Genomic DNA, 23,272 nt, shown 5'->3' with positions numbered 1-23,272 from the left:
GAGGTGGCGTGAGGAAGACAAGCAGTCGACTCAAACGCTGCTTGGACTACTGAGGGAGCAAACGGACATGCTCCTGCGCCTTGTGCATGTTCTGCAGGACCTCAGGCAGGAGGACAGAGCCCCCCTGCAGTGTATCTGCAACCGCCCTCCCCCGCCACAAAGTCCCATACCCCCCTCACCCAAAATAACCAGAAGGAGGGGCGCCAGAGGCCGTGTAAACTGTCACTGCACCCCAGCAGAGTGCTCAAGTACCGAAAAGCTCTCATAGCCTAAATTTTGAGAAGTCCTTTCCTTCCCGCCTCACCCAAGCCCCCATCCCAGTTTCATCCCCTAACTGTCTAGTTGATAATAAAAAATACTTTTCTGTTAATTACTTTTTCCGTCATGTTCTTTTAGAGGAGACTGTGTTTGAAGGGGGGGAAGGGGGTTGGTAATCTGACAGGACAATCACCTTTACCAGGGTACAGACATGGGGGCAGGATCAGCAGCAGGTCACACACACACTGCAGTCAGTACGCACCCTGGTCGGTATGGGAGGTGGTTTGCAGGTTCTGTGTGGGTGGGGGGGTACGTGACTTTGTAGCGGGGGAGGGGGGTTACAGACCTCATGCAACGGTCCCTGTCCTGGACCACAGAGCCACGCAGCAGAGGAATCTGTATCCGTCCTTCCCCGCCAAAAGGCCACATAGCCCCCGCACACAGAGTGCCAAAAAGGAGGGATGGCAGGCTCCGTTGAAACATCCAGTCCGGCACTGCAGACCGCTCTGGGAGCAGGAGCCTGTCATTCCTCGAGTTTACAGGCGGTCTTTACATCACCGCACACCCTACCCAGCACAGTCCGTGTCCCAGTTTCAACCCTGTAACGCAAAGTCATCAATAAAGAAACCTTTGTAAAGTTACAGTGGAACATGTATTTTATTTTTAAATGTGTGTTGGAAGTTGGGGAAGCGGGGTGGGCGGGGTATGTAACTGCAGATGCTAGTCAACAGTCACTTGGTAAAGAAACAGGGGCAGGTTCAGCTTCTCTGTAAAGAAACTGAACAGTCACTGCTCGCTGGGACTTGAAGAGTTCCTTGTCGCTGTGCAAGGCGCCTGCACAGAGCTTCACGAGCCAGGGCATTAGCGGGTAGGCTGGGTCCCCGACGATCACTATAGGCATCTGCACATCCCCAAGACTTATTTTGTGGTCCGGGAAGAAACTACCTTCCTGCAGGCGTCTAAACAGACCAGAGTTCCTGAAAACACGCACGTCATGAACTTTGCCTGGCCACCCGACGTTGATGTTGGTAAAACGTCCCCCATGGTCCACCAGTGCTCGCAGCACCATTGAAAAGTAGCCCGATTTCTCAGCAGCTGACTGTGGAAGAGGTGGACGATAAGGTGCGAGGAGTTGACAACGGCCATAACTGCAGCGGGATCCGTGCTCAAAGTGCTGTGGCGCCCGCGCTGTCACTGAGCAGAAAAGTGCACGAACAGATTGCCCGCAGGCGCTTTCAGGGAGGGAGGGAGGGAGGAAGGACGTGATTGACGGTTCAATGATGACAGTTACCCAAAACCACCCTCGACACATTTTTCCCCCAGCAGGCATTGGGGGGGGAAATCCCAGGATTCCAATGGGCAGCGGGGAGTGCGGGAACTGTGGGATAGCTTCCCACAGTGCACCGCTTCCAAAGTCGACACTGGCCCCGTTACTGTGGACTCACACAGTCGAACTAGTGTATTTAGTGTGGATACACAACTTCGACTTCATAAGGTCGATTCCACAAATTCGAATTAAGTAGATTCGAAATAGTCTTGTAGTGTAGACGTACCCTAAGGTGCCACAAGGACTCCTCATTGTTATAATTAAGCTTGTAAATCAATATAATAGCAGATCTTCCATATCTCAAAGTCAACAGAAATACAGTTTTCTTTACTGGGTAATCCACACGAGACCCTCAGAAGATGGAGAATTAAAAATTAATATTTAAGGCCTTAATCTGAAATGTATCTCTGCTGTTTGAACTTTACTTCTTCTTGGATAGTTAGCATGCTTCTGAATGATCCTGAGAGTAAAATTTTGTGCTGAGGGTAATCTTTACAATAAATTGATTGAAAAAGATTAAATTCTCGTATCACTTGTGAATACCTCAGAGATGTTAAAGTGACTTTACATATTTAAAGCAAAGTTTAATAAAAATAAATATAAAATGTATAGACTTGGACTAACTGTATATTAGATTTTTAACATCAAAGTTTCTGAGAAAAAGTTAAAAAACATCTATGGGAGTGTGTACATTGTGGAATTTAAATGATATATTAAACAGGCTGTTAATATGTTACAGTGCTTTGAAAATTATATTACATGCCCTCAATCATCAACTCCAATTCAGAAACATAAACTGATGTTGTAAGATGTAGCTGTGGGGTGAGATGATGAGTTTTCTGAAATTAGACCCATGTTTCTTTCTCCTGATCCCAGGGACACAATATCACCCACCCACACAGGTAGACAAGACTTGTTTCCAGAATATTTTACCATCATCTGAATCACTATCTGAATCCTGGTTTATCAGTTCACTTTTTCTCTCTAGAGCCTGCTCCAGAGCAGCTTGCAATTTCCTAGGTAATAGAGTGTCTTCATCATCCATCTAAAGGAGAAAAAAATATATTCTTTAGATATTTTCTTCCCTATATGCTCATTTGCAGTCAATGGTTTTTCAGGGCCTAGAATTCAGAAATAAAACATTCTCTGTTTGTTACTTTAATGGCTACATGAATACAATAATGAAGCCTTATCTGTTATATATTTCTGAATTTAACTTTACAGTGTTTTTCATGAGACTGAAGTAGGGAAATATAACATGCTATTGGAGTGCAAGGTAAATACATATAGGCCCTTAATCTGCTTGTTACACAACAAACATATTATGAAAGCACCAGACAGGCATGATGGGTTTCCTGAATATACACAAGATTAAGGCCTAGCAACACATACGTACAGCTGGTCAGGCTCAGTTCTGGAAGCTTCTATTCTTGATGGTTCCTCTTTTGCTTATTTTCCTGCAAGTATTTTTGCTCATTCTCCACACCATATTTAACATTTGCTCCAGAAACAATGAGTTGATATAAGACTTCTAGAGTTGCAAGGAATCTTCAGAGTAATCTTATCTGTTTGCCCAACTTTTACTTTAAAGGGTACATCCAATTGACTCAATGCATTCTCTTTTATCTGTAAATTATCTAGTGCCACCTTACTTTCAGGAAATAGTGATTCTTTATCTTTCTTTTTCCAAGGTTCCCTCTTATTCCACAACTCAGTAAATCATCCACAATATTCTCCTCTCCACCTGTAGACTTCTTCCCCATCTTTTCTCCCCCCCACCCTCCATCTCATCACCATTTGTGCTTGTTGTCTTGCTAAAATGATGTTGAAAAGATCAAGATGTCTCTCTAGGGCCTGGATTTGTCTCTGTATTACAGTAGATTCTGCTTAACAGCAGTTCTGATATTAACAACTTCCAATTAATAGCAATGTTTTGCTGGGAACCAATCGCAGCCAATTGACTTTAATGTTAAAGGGATTCGGATATTGGCAATGACATGCTGCTTATTAAGAACTTTTTCAGGAAGAAAGGCCCTGGTAACAGGCAGGGTAGTGGGAACAAAGGACGTGCTGACACATGCCTTCCCTGGCTGCAGCTGTGCAAAGCTGCCTGTGCCCGAGGCCCCACCCCCTGCACAGAATGGTGTGGTAATGAGCTGGGGTTCCCGCATCCCTACCCAATAAGGGATCCACTACAGGAGTCCCAGTGCTCTGGGGTGGGAGGGGAGGCTGCGGGCAGGGCAGCAGGGGGGAGGATTCCAGGGCTTTCCTCAGGGAGCAGAGGCACTAGGGGTCCATTGAGATGCATGGCATCTCTCCCTGTGCTTTTGGGGCTGTGCCTGCTTTGACACTGGGGGGTCTGCAAGCCGGGAAGGACATGGTAGGACATGCTGAGACAGGCCCCCAGCATTGGTGCAGGGTAAAGCCTGGAGAGCACAGACAGAGGTACTGTGTAGCCCCACAGGCCTCCAGTGCCCCTTCTCCCAATGGAAATCCCTGGCACCTGGGCTGCAGCCCCTCTCCCCTGAAGACAAGTTTGCAAGGCTGCAGCCAGGGAAGGCATGTCCCAGCACTTCCTTCCCTGACTACAGCCTTGCAAACCTGCCTTCCACTTTTTGGCAACTGCTGAATAATGTCAGCTTTCTGCTGAGAGGCTGCTACTAAGCTGGATCCACTTGAAAGCAACAGTAAAGCAACTCTGAAGGTAAGCGCTCTTGGCATCTTCTAGGCATACTATTTATTTCCGGAGGAAACAGAAAAGATTCAGACTTTTCTAATCTAGTTAATTGCACAGTTCCAGTTGGAACTTCTCCAGTGAACCCATAGCTCCATTATGTTTCTTTAAACCACCTGATTAAAGGGGCTGCAAAGTTGCCTATTTTTAGGCTTGGAAGAATTAGATTTTTAAATATCAATTTGACCATACACACCCAAGCCAATGAAAAAATATTTCCATTGATAATAACAGAAATGTACAGATATGCACAGTAAAAAAAATGCTGCTTGAAAACTTACTTGACTTTGATTTAAGGCTATTAACTTTGTATGTTTTGACATATGTGTGATACTGCATCCCATATTCTTCACAGTGATATTATATGATTATGACATAAACAATGTATTTTATGCAAGATACATCATGTGAGATGTCATTGGAAAGAGTATGATTTGCTGAATATGATTATCCGATTTGTATGCATGTATCATTTTTGTATCTGTACTTCAAAGGTAATTACACCTGGGAAATGCCCACTAGACAAGATGCTTTCTTTCTAGATAGCAGGTGGGGAAGAGCCATTAGAAAGAACAATAGGCCTTAGGAGAAGTTAATCTCCCACCTGGGGAGCCTTCCTGAGGACCCTACAGACAGCCTCCAAGTAATGGGTGCTATGACTCTACAAAGACATGTAAAGTGATCACATGTCTGTAGACTCCATCTTGGAATGTCAGTGTTTTTCCAGAGACTGGGCTGGGAACTCAGCTTTGAAACAAAGGGTTCTCGCCTTATGCAAAAGCTATATAAGGCTGGGAGTGACATCACCTGGGGTTCTTCACTGACTCCCCACCCAGGAAGACTCCTGGAAACACCTGAGAAACAAAGGCTGAACTGGGCGACATGCTGGACCCAGGCCAAAGGGATTTTTAGCCTGTGAATGGAACACCTGGGGATTCCAAGTTGTAAGCAAGTGCAACTTGCCCCTTAAGAATCTGCAGCCTGCTTGTATCATCACTTAGCGTGAGAATCTGCTATTCATATCCAATCTATTTAGTATATTAAGCTTAGTCTGCATTTTTTGTTTAGTTGCAAGGTAATCTGCTTTGATCTGTTTGCTATCCCTAATAATCACTTAAAATCTATCTTTTGTAGTTAATAAAATTGTTTTTGCTTTATCTAAACCAGTGCATGGAAATCATAACTCAGGGGCAGAAAGCTGTTGCATATTCCTCTCCACATTGAGGGCGGGGGCGAATTTTATTAGCTTACGTTGTACAGTTCTCTGTGCAGCGCAAGACTGTATAATTTTGGATTTATACTCCAGAGGGGGTGTGTGCCTGAGGAGTTGGGAGGTGTCCTAGTTGAAGCCTTCCCATACGCTGGTGAAAGTGCAGGCTGAAGCCTGGAGGGCTTTGCAGCTTGTCACAGCAGTACAGTGTAAGAGAGAGCCCAGGCTGGTGGGTCGGGGGGCTCTTCCAGGTGGCACCCCGTCACAATATGATGTTGACAATTTGTGTTTTATTGGTTAGAGCTTTAACTTTTTGCATCTCAATGCCTATTGTCATTGAATAATTATTATCTGCCCCCCCCGCATAGTTTCCCGCAACTGTGAAAATTTAAATTGATAAAAATAAAAATACTTAAAAATAAACATCAACATTATAAAATAAAAAAATTTGCTTTCTGCCAAGCCTACCCATTTTAGTTAATTTAAAGCCATAGTGTACCTGTCTGATGAATCGATCGGATCCCAAGTTAACCATCAAAGCCTAAAGAAAAGAAAGATACGGTAAAGATTTATCTTGGTGACTGAAGACATTCTACTGGTGTCTGCTTTTACAGATAGAGGGAGAATCTAAATGGTACTTAGCCTGAACAGAAATTAGAATGAGAATCAAACTTCTGTTGTAAGTCTGCAGCATCAAACCATTTGCAGAGTTCTATACAAAACAGGAAGACAGACTCTCTGCCCCCGTAAAGGTCAGAGGCTAAGTAAGACAGTACACTTCAGACATTTCATACCTCAAATGATTGGCAGATTTCAGAAAAGTTTGCTTTAAAATACTTTAAAAATGTATGGGTGGTGTTGTTTTGGTGGATTATCCATGAAGGGGGTCATTTGTGCAGAAGAACTGTATTTCAAAAGGGGTTTTGGTGAAACCAGGTGTTGTTCGGTGCAGTAGGGCTGGTTCCAACCATTAGGGGGTGACATGGATGAAGTGAAAATAATAATGAAGGTGCAAGGATGAGAGGATGCTAAAAAGGTATGTAGGAGGGCAGTTTGGGAAGGGCAGGAGGAAAACAGAGCACAGATTTAGGAAGGGCAGATGCATGGAGAGCACTTGAAGTGACCACAAGTAAAGGAAATTTGCTGTGGAAGGGGAGAGGAAACCCATGAAGGGCTCTGAGGAGAGTGAAGTGATGATCAGAATTGTGTGAGGGGGAAGGATTGTGGCAGCAGTATTTTGGATAGACTGTATAAACATAAAGCTAATTTCATTTGCAATATAGCACCAATGAGACCTTGAAAGGACCTTCTTTGCCATAGAGGTTCTATTCTCTATTCAGTGTATGGCTGTGAGTGTAACTCCCATTAGAATTAGTGAGAGTGAGAGTGGCTGGCACTAAAGTGAATGGTTTTTTACTGTGCTGATGTCACTTCACTATGTTATTTCACATACAAGAAAATGAGACCATATCCCAATATTGACCTTGTTGTGGCAAGGTTAATGTTCACTTTTCACTGTCAATCACCATACACAGAGGCACTGAGGGAAGATTAGAATCCTTAAAACCTATTTCCAGTATTTTAGTTTTTTTCCCAAGAGGCAATTGTGCATGACAGTTAGAAAGAGAAGAAACAAAGGGGCAAGTTAAGGGCCAGAAAAGTAAAAACTTATATCAGAGGCCAGCTTATATTACATACTCAGCTGGTGTACATCAGTTTTACTCCATACAAACCATTTTTGGATTCATTTAACAATCGAGTCCTGGGCGGATTCCTACCTCTTCTACAGGCAGCTCTTTCAGCTTGGGCAGAGAGCTGGACAGCAATCCAACCAGGAACGGAGTAGGGCAGCAGACAATGTCAATCATGGATGAGGGGAGAACAGGAATGAAAGTGTGCTGCCAGGAGAAGGGGTACAGCAAAGCCACCACAGCATGAGAACAGCTCGAGAGGGTGCTGAGGAGAGAGTAATATGGGCATTACTACAGCTCGTTCTTAGCCCGGAATGCCTGCTTACCTGCTGCTGAAATAGTAGCACAGTGAGAATACAGGTGCTCCCTTCTCACAGGATGGCTTTATAAGCTTCCTAATACTGCTGTGTCAATGCACCTCAGTTCTAATCTGTATCCTGCCTGCTATTCCAGTCCCAGTACCCTTCTGTACTAAACTGTGCGGTAGCTTTGTTAATTCCCACTGTGCCCACGTTCTTCACATCACTCATAGTTGAGGCTGGAAGGTCAGCCTTTACTTGGAAAGGGCACCAGACTGGCAATCATGAGACCTGGATTCTATTCTTGGCTCTGCCGTTGACTTGCTTTGTGACCTTGGCTAAGTCTCTTTGCCTTTCCATGCCTCAGTTTCCCCATCTGTTAAAGAGGGATAGCAATATTGGCCCTCCTGTGTAAAGTGCTTTGAGGAATATGTATGAAAAGTCCTATACAAGTTAAGTATTGGTCTCCTTCACTGGAAATTCCTTGCTTACATTGTCCTTTTACTTACTGAACACATCTGGATTTCACTTTATAGTCAAATACTTCCTGAACGCTAACAATAAATCATCATCATCAAATTGATTTTTATGACAGAGAAAGACAGAAGGACCCTCATTTTCAGAGCTGTGACTTTGGCCTGATTTGTGAAGCTTTTTACCCAGCTCAGTCTGACTGAGCTAATTTTCTCAGTGCAAACTTCTACTATAAGAACTATAAATAACTAATAACTGTTGTGCTATTACCACTTGAGAATTCTGGGCAAAGAATCCAAACTGACTTCACTGCAAGTCCTCTGTTAGGCTGTAGGTGGCATCAGACTTCCACTCAGATAATTCTTGCAAGTATTGTAAGCAGAAAAACAGATGATTCTGCACACATGGGAAAATGTATCCGGGGACATGGATCAGCATTTACTTCGTGCTCCCTGTCGGTACCTGGCCCAAGCCGGGGAAGCAAATGATCCAACCAGCAAACCATATTTGGTGATGAATCCTGGTCACATGCCACCTGAGGCACATTGCGCATACGCTAAGAATGTATCACCTGTTTGCATAGCTATAGAAATTACACTTCGGAATTTGCCTGAATAATGAACAAAATTAAAAAAAAACGAACAAAGGGCTGTGTTCATCTTTTACTGGAAATAATCATTTTTTTCCTTGGTATTTACTCTAGATATATGGTATGTTTTTATGACCTTGCCTACACTAGACTGCTACAAGTTTCTTATCAAATGCTGTTTTTTCCAATATTGTTCCACAACATGTGATGGGGCTGCCCTTGACTCTTATCTTGCACTCTTCAGCATATGCCATAGCAAGCACAGTGATGTGTTTCAGGAGAAGGAACTGTGGAGCATGATGCAGGCTCCCAAGCACAATTCTCAATCTCCCTTTAATGCCTTTGTGGTATTTTCAACTGATTGGGTCATCATGGAGGAATGACTACCAAAAAAGAGCCACGTTAAGCTAAAAGCAGGAAAACAAATGTTTCTCCAACATTGGGTGCATCATAATCTTTTCTTTCTATAGAATGCCCTTTTGTAACTTTTCCTCTTGCATGCAAGGCTGTGACGTAAATCAGCACCAACATCCTCTCTTGTGTGCTATTCCCACGCTTTGGGAGGCTTTCGGCTTTGGAATGTTGTGCTAGATTTTTCTTTCAGAACTTTTACCTGGAGCTAGTTAGTACCACGCAGTGGGAGGTTTTACGTGGACATGACAGTGATTGCACCCAACAGTGACTTCTTTAAGCTGTAGTATGCTAATGTGGTGCAGCTTGCAGCACTGTCATTGCGAGTGTCAGTGTTTCTATTTTAAGCCAGTGCATGCAAATGTTTTCAGAAGTGCTCAGCACCCATCATTTGAAAATTAGGCCCCTTCAAATGTCTCAGGTAAAGTACCCCAAAACACTTGACATTAAATTTAGGCCTCCAGAATCCTGTCCCCATGTAGAGGTATCACCCTACTTTCATTGGGATATATGTGCTGAATTAAGCCCTTGTTGCTACATTTTTTGCCCTGGTCATATAATAGACATAAACGATCACATTTATGAAGGAGGCCTACATGACATTTTTGACTGCAAATGAAGTGATTACACATCTGAGGTAAAATTCAGAGGTGATGGATGTATGGGAGACACCAATCTCCTTTAGTGTGCTTTAATTTACACTTTCTTATGTCTTCCTGTTAGTTGAGCCTCCTGCTCTTCCTCTTCAATAATGGGACATGTCCATCATATATGAATAAAAATCCCTGTTTTCAACTCAGTTTCTCCAATCATCATCCCCACTCAATCTATACATATTTTCTACTATGGTTAGTGTAAGGTACCATCAAAAATTGTCTCAAATACATTTTCTTTTACTATGCTATAAGTGGAGATCAGTGGTCACTTTTCTAAACCAAAGCCAATTTCTCTAGGGTAATTTATCTACTCAAATCATTTTCCTATTGTGTTATATTCAGACTTTTTTTTGGCCAGGAAAGTTGTCAGCAAAGACTGATATAAACTAGGATAGGAGGCTTACAGTACTGAAAGGATTATGGTTTCTTTAATATAGATGGAACTATCATCAAAATTTCTGACATTATACAATCTATCTCCCGTGCACTGTTTAATGGTGAATAATGTGTGTTTCTGGGAATACAATACTTGCACTAAGATAATATACCATACTAATTTTTAGCTATTGAGAAATAATCCACATATTTAATGGGCTGGAGTCAATGAAAACAAGAGTATCTAATACCCAGACAGGATATTAGGATGTCTGCTATCATCAGTGCAGGTACATTAAAATATCTAACCTCAAAATACAGGCCATGAAAAATGACGCCATGTAGATTATTTGTCAATTGCTAAAATCCAGTACTTTATCTCAGGGCAAGTACTGTAATCCCAGAAACACACATTACTCACCACTAAACAGTGCTTGGGAGAAAAACACATCATATAGTGTTGGAGCCTTGAACCCAACCTGAATCCAATGGAACTGGACTACAAGTGTTCGGTTTGGGTCATGTCTCAAAACAACCTGACATTCTCAGGCTCAGATTGGGTCGCTGATCACCTTTCTGCCTAGGAGGTTGGCCTGGCAGCAGCTGCCTACCTCAATCCTGCCAGCGGCCACCACTCACAGCAGTGTGCATGTTGGCAGAGCCTCTCACTCCACAGCACACACAGCGCAACAAGGAAGTGTCAGCCAGCAGGACCAAGGCAAGCAGCCGCTGCCACACTGACATCCACAGGGAACATCCACAGATGGGTCCCAGGCATGGGTTGTGGGAAGCCCCCACCAGGCTGAGCCCCAAGGGTGAGCTGGCAGCAATGATATAGGTTTGGGGGAATTGCCCAGGAGGGTGAGGGAAATCAGCAGCCCTTCAGGTGTGCAGTGCTGGACTGGGGTAGGAGCGAAAGGCAAGCCAGGGTGGGAGATCAGGCTGCAGGACTAGGAGTGGGGCTAAGGGGTAATTAGTCCCTATGTCTCCATGGAGGAAACAAAATAAAGAAAATGGAGTCTGGGACAGTGGCTAGTCCCTTGCAACCCAAACCGAAGTTGACAGGTCCCAACTACAAGTGTTGGGTTTGGGTCAGGTTGGGTATGAAAACAACCCAACACACTCGGGCTTGGGTCAGATTTGGATTGGCGTGGTCTAGCCGGGATCTGCTCAGGCTTTACAATTAGCCCCAAGCTGACCGACAATTGGAAATGCTGAGGCTAGTTTTAGATGCTTGTATTTAAAGACAGTAACCCTTTCAGTGCTGCAAGTCTCCTGCCTCCAGAAAACGCTGAAGTCTTTTTGCATATTCCTCCTGCTTTAGCTGGAAATATTCCATCAGTGTAGGAAACAACCCCCTCTTTCTCTTCGTAAAAGCCCACTTGTGATGTTACTGACATGAACTGTGACCATATAGATCATTGTTGCAACCAGGGTCTTATGGTTGCACCAGGTCTTGTACAGAGGAGGTCAAGTGGGGTGTCTATGGAAAGGTTGTAGTTTGCTGGTTATGATTATGCTATCTGTTCATGTGTATCATTTTTGTATTTGAAGTTACGAATATTGGGTATGTATTTGTATCTCAGTGTGTTTGATTTTAAGTAGCCTCAGTGAAGTTTTTGGTCAGCTTCTTGAGAAAGGACTATTCTCAGTAAGTGCCCAATCGAGAAACACTTAACTGACAATGGACTTTGGGAGACGTCAATCCACATCTGAGCTTTCCTGGGAAAGTTCAAACTAACATGCAAACAATGGCATTGGCCTGCAAAAAGCTGAATCATTCATGGACATGTGACTTGCCCAGGTGGCTACAAACTCCATCTTGTTGCTATGACTTTGCACAGGAGAAGAAAGGGGTTTCTGCCCACAAGAGAAAGAATAGAATATAAAAGGCCATGAAAACCCCTCCATTTTGTCTTCAGCTGGCTCAAGAGATGGCCTCTCCACCCCCAAGAGATGCCTGAAAGAAACTGGAACAAAAGACAGTAACTACGGGGGTGAAAGTGATTGCTGGACCCAGACTAGGAAGGAGTCCAGTCTGTGAAAGAAGCTTACTGGAACATCTCTAAGGGTGAGATTTACCTGTATGCAGTTTCTTAATGTATTAGACTCAGATTTGTCTGTTTTGTTTAATTTTGCTTGGTAACTTACTTTGTTCTGCCTGTTATTACTTGGAACCACTTAAATCCTACTTTTTATACTTAATAAAATCACTTTTGTTTATTATTGAACCCAGGGTAAGTAATTAGTACCTGGGGGAGCAAACAGCTGTGCATCTCTCAGTATCAGTGTTACAGAGGGCGAACAATTTATGAGTTTACCCTGTATAAGCTTTATACAGAGTAAAACAAATTCATATGGGGTTTGGTTCCCATTGGGAGCTGTCTGGATGCTACAGACAGGAGCACTTCTTAAGCTGTTTTCAGTTGAGTCTGCAGCTTTGGGGTGAGTGGTTCAGACCCTGGGTCTGTGTTGGAGAAGACTGGCGGGTCTGGCTCAACAAGACAGGGTTCTGGAGGCCCGAACTGGCAGAGAAAATGGGCTCAGAGGTAGTCTCAGCACATCAGGTGACAGTCCCAAGGGGGTTTCTGGAATTGTTCAGGGCATCTAACGACAATCTGTCTCATCTCTATTTACCATTGCCACATGTAGCCCATAATTTCTCAAAGGCCCCTCCCTAAGGACGTTCTCCCAGAACTAAGACTGCCCTTCTAGTCAGGAAAATCATTTGCAGATTCCTCTGAACTCTGTAACCTGCTGTTTTTAGTGCATTTTCATTATCTGTGTTGGCATTTGCAGTTAAAGTGGAGGAAGGCGAGGTTATCCCCTCTTCCCCCACTCCACACCTCTCCTAGTGGATAGTGAGTCTCATAACACAGGGAGAGATTGTTCAGTGAGAGGAATTATTTGCATGGGGAGCCAAAATCCTACCAGCGCTACATTATCCCAATGGGTTGATGCCAGGTGCATGCTATGCCGATGCTCCAGACCATGTGCTCAACTGGCACCAATTATCAAAATCTGGTTTTCTCTGTTTCCTTAGATGGAGAAATGTAGCCAAAATGTAAATTCACAGATATGTATTTCCAATGCCTGTGTTTATTTTTCCACAACTTTTTCATGTTTCTCATTTCTCCCTGCTGATTTAATTATGACATTGTCTCAACATTTACTGAACTCTTTCATCTGTTTTTTTTTAATACATACACACTCCAACCCACAACTGCTCCATGACCGAATTACCTTCCTTCCTCACATCCTTCCTCTTCCTCTTGGGAGAGCTTGTTCTGGATTTCTGTTGGAGTTCTGAAGTTCTATCCCTTCCAGTACTTGAATTAGGTAGGTATTCCATACCCATATGTCTAATCTCAGCCCACAACAGCACTTTTCTTTGATGGCTCCTGCTGTTGTGCCATTAGGGATTAGAAGGAAGGAAACACAGCATGGGGAAAGGGGAATCATTGATCACTTCTGTTGCAAAATTTCTGGTGTACCCCGCAGCTTTGCTCTTTTCTAAATACTGCAATGTCATCCTCGCTCCTGGACTAGATCCAAGCCATGGGAGGAAAAAAGAGAACGGTCCCCTCACATGCATAAAGGTAATTTAGGCTCATGTTTTCAAAAGTAGCCACTGGATCTCAGAGGCTCTCTCTTGCTACCGCTTGTTTTTGATGTCACATAACCTCCTTTGGACTTTGGCTTTAAGCAGATGATAGGCCTAATGTTTTCATTTGTTAGAGGAATCATTTTGCCAGTTACAAAATGCATTTCTTTTCTGTTGAATTAATGCTAGGATTTCCTCATTGTTTTCTTCAAATCAATCTTGGTGCCAGTGAGTGGAATATCCTATGGTTTCAGCACATGCACTGTGAATGATGTTTTTAAGTTGATCCCAGTCCTCTTGAATGTCAATGATGTTGTCAGGCAGATTAGAGAGTTTCTCAGACAGATGTTGCTGGAACATCTTGCAGCTGGTTTGGTCTTGAAGTGCTTTGACATTGTACTGCTTTCACTTAGTCTTTGGGTGTTTGCGGTGTGGTGGAGCAAGTTGCAGGTACATGACTGATCTTACTAATCAATGGTCTGTCCAACAGTGATCAGTATCTCTCATAGCTTGTGTTATACAGACGTCGGTATAGTCTCAGGCTCTGACTATAACATAGTCGAGGAGGTGCCAGTGTTTGGACCGCGGATGTTTCCAGGTGGTCTTAAAATTTGTTAGTCTGCCTAAAGATGATATTTGTGGTGAGCAGATAATGCTCCGCACATTTGCTGAGGAGGAGAATGCCATTGGGGTTTACATTTCCCACCCCTTCTTTGCCTATTGTGCCCCTCCAGAGTTGGGAATTCTGTCCAACTCTGGCATTAAAATCTCCCAGGAGGATGAGTTTGTCGGCCTTACGTGTGGTTGTGAGGACTGCATCAAGAGTTCTGTAAAACTGCTCCTTATTGTCTTCCTCATCATCGAGTGTTTGGTCACATGTGCTGATGACTGTGGCATATTGGTTGCTGCTAAGCTTGAATCGAAGAGTCGTGAGATGTTCGTTGATCCCCACGGGAAGCTCCAAAAGCTGACTGGCGATCTTATTTTTGATGGCAAAGCCAGTCCTGTGAATGCATCTCTCTTCAGGTGGCTTTCCTTTCCAAAAGATGATGTAGCCACCTCCATCCTTTTTAATTGGCCTGGCGGGTCTCACTAAGAGCTTCAATGTTAATGTTGAGTTTTGCCAGTTCTCTGGCAATTATGGCAGTTCTTTCTGGGCATTCACTACACTAAGAGTTCATACGGGTGCAGACGTTCCTGGTGGCGAAATTCATTGTCTTACATCTCTTGTTTTAGCCACGGAGGAGTTATCTCACTGGATACGACCATCCAGTCAGAAGAGTATGAGACAGCCTATATTCTGGGCACCTTTTCTAGCCCCCTTCCCATTTGGAGTGAGCAGAGGGGATCCTGAAAAAGCCTGCTCAGTCACAGCCGCTGCTGCCAAAATGCACTTCCATCTCAACCAAGCACAAAACGACCTTCACATGGCTGCCGCCTGTGTGCAGATTTGTGACTAAAGACTCCCAGAGATCACTGCTCCTGTCTTCCCTGCCACTCATCCATCACCACCTGCGTGTGAAGTCTTTTAACATGTGGAAACCGGTGCACAGGCAGTAACCACACAAAAATTGACATGAGGAAAACCCTGATCCAGTGGCAAGGAGATCCAAGACAACCAGGGGCCTCCCTCCTGCTGCAGCCCTCATCCGCCTTCACAGCCGCAGAGTACTAGAAGGTGCTCTATATGTCCCCGATCCACCATTGGGGTCTTTTGACGTTGGTCAGGACCCTCGCCTCAGACCTGCTCGCCAAGGGGGACCCTACCAGGAGTATAAAAGCTCCGGATGATGTAGCTCTGAATTTCTTTAGCCCATGCAAGCCTTTCCACCACGACGAGGTTGCAGTCCATCAGAAAGGGCCAGGCTCAGTACACAACTGTAATAAAAAAGAGTCTTTGCCCCAAAGAGCTTACAATCTTAGAATATGATAAGAAACACCATGTGGACACAACAAAGAAACGGCAAGGCGGACAAGCTATCGGTGAAACAGATATTAGCATAACAAGCAGCAGTCTCAGCACAAACCGGCTGCCTAGCCATTGTCAGGTATTGCTGGCACCATGGCAGAGGTGAGTTTTAAGGAGGGAATCTGAAAGACCTCTGAATGATTTGCAGCACTGGTGGATAGTAGCAGATAGTGCCATCACTCTCTTTCCTTCACCTTGTGTGAACACTGATCACCTGCATTATGCCCCCCTATTGCCTTGAGACACTGCACTGCAACCATTATCCCTTTGGAAATCATGAATGTTCCCCCTTGCTTGACTAGGGGGACTGTTGCTGCATGATGGTGCACTCCCCTTTAGCCCAGATACTGCAGGGCTAACAGCTCAATGGGCCAGGAAAGGAGAAACAGGAATTCAGACCTGGGTCTTTCACATGACAGAACACTACCACTAGGCCAACCCACTAAGTTGCATTCTGGCCAAGATAAAGTCATCACTCTTATTATGATGGGCAACTTTTACCTGTGCAAAAGTATTATAGATACCTTCTCATTCTATTGCTATGGGGTAGCCAAATGGAGAAATTTGGAACCTTTTCCTTTTGATTCAAACCAGAGAAATTACATGCTTTTTACAAGATGAATCCCCATGAAAATATCAAAATAAAATAGTGAGTCATTGTTGCTACAGAGAAAGAACATGGAAATTGAGCAAGCTGATTGAATAACTGTGGCCGTGAGAAAAGGCCTGAAGTTACAGAATGTGCTAATGCATGCATTCAGGAACAACAGTTACATTCAAAGTCACAACATCAGATGCAGAGATTAGGGAGGAAAAGCAACAGAAGATGATTGCATGATGTTTACAGGAAACTCAGAAGCCGGGGGATGTTTAAAGGATAACATTCCTAACACCGGCGTATAAGAGGTATTAAATAGCTTATGCAGGCAATTAAATATTGAAGGGAAACTTACAACCACCATGACCTTTGAGAATCAAGCCTATAGCATTTAACACCAATGTTGGTACCTGGACATGTCTGTTTTAAGGCTTGTAATTACAGGCAGGGCTGATAGCACAGCCAATTATTAAGGTTGCCCAACACTTCCCATTACAAGACCCTGTTTTCTGTTGCTTACAGACATGCCAACTCTCTCAAATTGATCACTAGAGTGGCAATTTCGCATGATCTCAACGCTAGAACTCTCAAATGTCAGGACTCCCCCCCCCCCCCGCCATAGTACATTCTTAAAATGTGTTTCCAGTCTAACAAGAGTTACCCCCACCCTAAACAAAGGAATGTGGTTTCTCCACCAGGCAGTTACTTCCAAAGAACTTTAAAAGACAATGAGAATTCATTTACATATCAGACAAACAAAGCTATCAAGCTAACAAGTGGGGGGGAGATTTTACTTAGAAATTGGGCATGGCCAGGGCTCCAGCTGCCACCCTGGGGGAGGGGGGAAGTGGGAGAGGGGACCTCACTACAGCCCCCCATGCCTGGGGAGAGTGAAGAACCCTAAGGAGCAGATGTAAGGCTGGGGCTGAAAGGGGGCTGAAGTGAGGAGGGTGAGGGCTGATGGGGCTGTATTGATGGTGGGTTCTGAGCAGATGGGGTGGTACTGGGAGGGTGAATTGAGGGCAGTGGGGGTTGATGAGGCAGAGGATGGTGATGCTTGGGGACTGAACTGGGAGGGGGGCTGAATTGAGAGGGGTGTGGATGGGGACAGAGCCGATTGGCACCTGGGGGACAGGATTAATTGCTGAGCAGGAGACAGGCAGATGTAGGGATGAGAGCTCCTGCAGCAAGGCCCAAAATCACCTTATCCAGTACACGTGTGAGTGGGCAGCACTAATTGTCACATGCACACACCCTGCGGCTGGGCGGGGGGGGGGGGTCAAAAATCAAGAGACTGACCTAAAAAACACAGCAAAGAATCCTGTGGCACCTTATAGACTAACAGACGTTTTGCAGCATGAGCTTTCGTGGGTGAATACCCACTTCTTCAGATGCAAGTGGTGGAAATTTCCTGGGGCAGGTATATATAAGCAAGCAAGAAGCAAGCTAGAGATAACGAGGTTAGATCAATCAGGGTGGATGAGGCCCTGTTCTAGCAGTTGAGGTGTGAAAACCAAGGGAGGAGAAACTGGTTCTGTAATTGGCAAGCCATTCACAGTCTTTGTTTAGTCCTGAGCTGATGGTGTCAAATTTGCAGATGAACTGGAGCTCAGCAGTTTCTCTTTGAAGTCTGGTCCTAAAGTTTTTTTGCTGTAGGATGGCCACCTTAAGATCTGCTATTGTGTGGCCAGGGAGGTTGAAGTGTTCTCCTACAGGTTTTTGTATATTGCCATTCCTAATGTCTGATTTGTGTCCATTTATCCTTTTCCTTAGAGACTGTCCAGTTTGGCCGATGTACATAGCAGAGGGGCATTGCTGGCATATGATGGCATATATTACATTGGTGGAAGTGCAGGTGAATGAACCGGTGATGTTGTGGCTGATCTGGTTTGGTCCTGTGATGGTGTTGCTGGTGTAGATATGTGGGCAGAGTTGATACGCATCATCAGGGATCTACAACCCATCCTGGACAATGATCCCACACTTTCACAGGCCTTGGGTGGCAGACCAGTTCTCGCCCACAGACAACCTGCCAACCTGAAGCATATTCTCACCAGCAACTGCACACCGCACCATAGTAACTCTAGCTCAGGAACCAATCCATGCAACAAACCTTGATGCCAACTCTGCCCACATATCTACACCAGCAACACCATCACAGGACCAAACCAGATCAGCCACAACATCACCGGTTCATTCACCTGCACTTCCACCAATGTAATATATGCCATCATATGCCAGCAATGCCCCTCTGCTATGTACATCGGCCAAACTGGACAGTCTCTAAGGAAAAGGATAAATGGACACAAATCAGACATTAGGAATGGCAATATACAAAAACCTGTAGGAGAACACTTCAACCTCCCTGGCCACACAATAGCAGATCTTAAGGTGGCCATCCTACAGCAAAAAAACTTTAGGACCAGACTTCAAAGAGAAACTGCTGAGCTCCAGTTCATCTGCAAATTTGACACCATCAGCTCAGGACTAAACAAAGACTGTGAATGGCTTGCCAATTACAGAACCAGTTTCTCCTCCCTTGGTTTTCACACCTCAACGGCTAGAACAGGGCCTCATCCACCCTGATTGATCTAACCTCGTTATCTCTAGCTTGCTTCTTGCTTGCTTATATATACCTACCCCAGGAAATTTCCACCACTTGCATCCGAAGAAGTGGGTATTCACCCACGAAAGCTCATGCTGCAAAACGTCTGTTAGTCTATAAGGTGCCACAGGATTCTTTGCTGCTGCTACAGAACCAGACTAACACGGCTACCCCTCTGATACTAAAAAACACAGAATCATCTTTTTTAAAAATGTCATGATTTTGGGGGTTCCAACCATCATTTTTGATCTCTTGAAGTTGGCAATACTGTGCTATAACTTTGCCAAGTTTAACATCTGGGCTGAAATTCTCCATGCTGGGTTTTTGCCTTTTTCTAAAAAAATTTTATTTTTATTTATATATTGAAATTTTGGTCAAAACTGGCCTACTTTTTCCTAGAATGAGATTAAGGAAAAATACATTATTTTGCCACATTAAAAATTTCTGGAAAACTTTTCCCATGCTTTGGAGCACAAATTTGAAATTTAGTGAGGGGGCAGAGGGAGCCTATGTGTCAGGGCTGTATTTTTTGCTTTCCTTGTGAAAATCTACCAAAATCTGGTTAAATTATAAGCCTTTGAAAAAATCTCAAATTTGCCCATGCTCAGTAGCGACTTTTTCGATTTTAGCAGCCAAATGCCCTGATGATTCCATCTGTACTGGCCGTGCTCCAGGTGGCAGCTGAGCAGGTCTTTCCCTTAAATTGCACCTCTGAGCTGCTGTATGCCCTGCTATACCAGGTCAGAGTCCAGGTCCAGGTACTTGAACTGAGAGCAAAAGAGACTATCTCCTGTGCTCTCAATGACACGCTCCCCCCTTCCCCCCCAAACTGGGCCCTGCTTCAAATACAGAAGAGATAAGAGCCAGATCTGCTGGGGAGACTTGGGGGGTTGGGAGACATGGGGACAAGGAGACTGTGAGTCACAGAGGGAAAAGGGGTGGGACCAATGTTCCCTCTAATTTTTTACATCCATGTGTGGAATGAATTTTATATGCACCAATATGGAGATAGTGTGTGGCAGGGGCGGGGCCGAGGGTTTTGGAGTGTGGGAGGGGGCTCAGGGCTGGGTCAAAGGGTTGAGGTGTGGGGCAGTGAGAGCTCTGGGGTGGGGCCGAGGATGAGGGGTTGTGGTGATGGGAAGCATGAGTGGAGGAGAGAGACATGATTCAGATGGTGAACTGGGAGTTGTTTCTTCAGTTTGCTTTTATTTTAAAAAACCTAGGAAATTACACATACAAACTTTGTTAAAAGAACATTTGTAAGGTTGCAAAATCAAGAACTCAAAAGTTAGGAAATGTCAGAACTAAGGTGGCCTGCACAATTTGAATCAGCCCCTATTTGCATATGCATTATGAGATAGTCTTTAATTACATGAAAAAAAACAGGAGTACTTGTGGCACCTTAAAGACTAACAAATTTATTTTTTAGTAAATTTTTAAATAAATTTGTTAGTCTTTAAGGTGCCACAAGTACTCCTGGTTTTTTTGCGGATACAGACTAACACGGCTGCTACTCTGAAACCTTTAATTACATGGTTACATATAATTTTTTCCACTTTTCAACCTTAATAATGCTCTCTCAACATAGGCATTTGTGTGTGTAAGTGTAAGATACACATTCTCTGTTTAACATTTTTCACAATTAATACTTTATTTCTGTGGACAAAAGTGATGAATGACAGATTTAATTAAATGTATCCCTTCTCTCGTTACACAGTCCAACTCCCAACCCAAACAGATATTTGTCTGGGATCAGGACAACATATACTGCAGAAGTAGAAGATCAGAGGGCCAACTAGTTTTATCCCTCAGAGGTTTAGAGGCACTTGTATGCTTTGAGTGTTACACAGGCTATGCTTTGGTAGCACTATGGCTACTGAAGCAAGATGTAGGCATCTTATGATTTTGTTCACACAACTAAACCATTATAAATATAACAAATTATGCATCCTACAGTGAGTAGCAGTCTCCCGACTGCTGACCTCTCAGGGAGCTATCAGAACAGGTTTAGGTGGAGAGGTGATATGGCTTTGTATAATGGAGGACAGGTTTCAGAATGGTAGCTGTGTTAGTCTGTATCTCTCTCTTGATATTCACCCCTTCTTGTCAACTGTTGAGAATAGGCCACTTCCATCTTCATTGAATTGGCCTCATTTGCACTAACCCCCAACTTGCTAAGGCAACTCCCATCTTTTCATGTGCTGTATATATATATATATACTGCTTACTGTATTTTTCACTCCATGCAACCGATGAAGTGGGTTTTAGCCCACAAAAGCTTATGCCCAAATACATTTGTTAGTCTCTAAGGTGCCACAAGGACTCCTTGTTCTTGTTTTTTTTAATATAATGGAGGAGTAACATACAGCAATTTAAAATACAGATTGCCAGGTAAATTGTATTTTCCCTTGAATGCAAAATTAGAAGAAAGGAAGGTTCTGCTAGTGAAGGCAGGGGGCTGGACTCGACCTTTCAGCTTCAGGGTCCCTTCCAGTTCTATAAGATAGATAGGTATAGGTAACATTTTCAAAGGATACTTTCAAGGAGCATATATATTCTATGCACTATTTCCCATGCCATTTCACATTACTTCTTTCATCAGGAGAAATACTGGCAAGTTAAGTTACAGATTACACAGGGTTGAAGCGATACCATTATGGGGCTTCAGAATCAATCACTGCTAATGCCTGATGCCATACAAGTTCTTAATGATATGTGGACCAAGTATACTAAAAGCTAGTTATATTGCAATAGCTCACAGTTGCCCCACTCAAAATTAGACCCCCATCATACGAGGTGGTGTATAAACACAAAGAAAACATACTTGCTGCCCGGAAGAATTTACAATATAAAAAGACAAGTTTCATACAAAAGGTGGGGGAAAAGAGGATTCTGATCAAAATATACATTTAAATTTGGACCTTGTTTGTTGTTGTCTGATCAAAATACAAATTCCTAACACGGTAATTTGTTCTGCCATGAACAAAAATGCTATTTCTAATGACTACAAAGGAATGGCAGGAATTACAGTTAATTCACTTCTGGTTTCCACAAAACTGAAAGCAAGAGAGAGAGGAAGACTTTCAGAACAAGCAAAACATGGTTTTAATTCAGCAAAGTACATAAGCATCTGTTTAAGTCTCATTTACTTCAATGTGCTTAAGTGCTTTGCAGTACAGTGATAGGATTGCTCACATGCTTAAGTGCTTTACTGAATTGAGGCCTTAAAGTCCCTTTTCTCCCCTCCATCCCATTTTTCACTGACTCAGCCCCCAAATAGAAACAGAAATACACCACAGGAACAGCCCCTTTAGGAAGCGGCAGTGAAGCTAGGCTCAGCTTTGGAGCAGGGCATGTTGGGCCACTGAAGTCTGATACTGAATATTGTTTGTAAGGACGTGCTTTGCCTTTCTGGAAGCTGTTACGTCCTTAACTGAGCTAACGTACAGCCCAGCCCAGAGAGGTTTCTGATGGGTTTTAAAGTCCTCATCCCTGTAAATGGCTGTTTGAAAATTGCCAGCAGAGTATTTACCATTCTGACTCCCCCCCACCCCCCGATTCATACTTCCCTGTGGCAGGATTCCCTCTAAAGAAGTGCTCAGGCCTGGCTTCTGGAGAGGTAAAGAGAGGGGTCTGTTACTATAGCTAAGTCTATGGGTTTCCTAAAAGCTGGGAAGTTGCCTGCTTCATCTTTTTGTTACGATCAATGAGAAGCAGAGCTATGGTAGCAGAGAGGCATCACCTGTGTTCCACTCGAGGCCCACCCCTTATAGAGGTGGAGTTGAAGAGGGGTCCAAGGCAGTTGGAATGGGGATGTGAGTAAACCCCATTCTCATAGAGGGGATACAGAACATCGCTCTCTAGCCTCACCCACAGCGACTGTGACAGAGTAATGCTTTCCCCTGCGTTCGTAAGGCTTTGCAGTGTGTACTCCTCACATGACGCTGCTGCTGCCATTGTTGCAGTCATGCTTCCAGTTTGGCTGCTGTCAAGGACAACTCAGAGCACAGGGGGACTTAGGGTTACTGAAAGGCCAGGTGCCATGGCAATGTTTGCATAACAAAGACTGTAGTTCTGGAAGTCATTGTCTTCTTTTAAGTATCAGAGGGGTAGCCGTGTCAGTCTGGATCTGTAAAAGCAGCAAAGAATCCTGTGGCACCTTATAGATGCATCCGACGAAGTGGGTATTCACCCACGAAAGCTCATGCTCCAAAACGTCTGTTAGTCTATAAGGTGCCACAGGATTCTTTGCTGTCTTCTTTTAGAATCTCCAGTTTATTTTCTTTTGCCCTTGTCAGGCTTAATTCCCGTTTTAATGTAAAGCTATCCCTGTAATGTGTTCCTGCCAGGGACGAATGCCCCACTGAGGGGATAGCTACACAGCAACAAACCTCCCATGGCAGCAACTTTCAGAGCCTGGAGCAGTTGACTTGGATAAGCAGGATTCATGCCAGGGGACTAAAAAAAGGCAG

The 23,272-nt window shown here is 43.9% G+C and overlaps 1 protein-coding gene across 9 annotated transcripts in view; it reads right to left on the bottom strand.

Moving 5' to 3' along the window:
• The window catches only part of DENND2B (DENN domain containing 2B), a 240,505-nt gene that overhangs the window by 9,205 nt on the left and 208,028 nt on the right, over window positions 1-23,272 (bottom strand). For all 9 annotated transcript variants that reach the window (XM_045014300.1, XM_045014298.1, XM_045014299.1 and 6 more), the window contains 3 exons: window positions 7,308-7,485; window positions 6,029-6,070; window positions 2,519-2,630 (listed from right to left, as the gene is read on the bottom strand). In XM_045014300.1, the coding sequence (XP_044870235.1) occupies window positions 2,519-2,630; window positions 6,029-6,070; window positions 7,308-7,485 (332 nt within the window). The remainder of the gene's footprint in view (window positions 1-2,518; window positions 2,631-6,028; window positions 6,071-7,307; window positions 7,486-23,272) is intronic.

The sequence above is a fragment of the Mauremys mutica genome, chromosome 4, assembly GCF_020497125.1.
Source record: "Mauremys mutica isolate MM-2020 ecotype Southern chromosome 4, ASM2049712v1, whole genome shotgun sequence".
NCBI classification, from domain to species: Eukaryota; Metazoa; Chordata; order Testudines; family Geoemydidae; genus Mauremys; species Mauremys mutica.
Note: the sequence above shows the minus strand (reverse complement) of the source record. Positions and strands in the feature narration are given on the sequence as shown.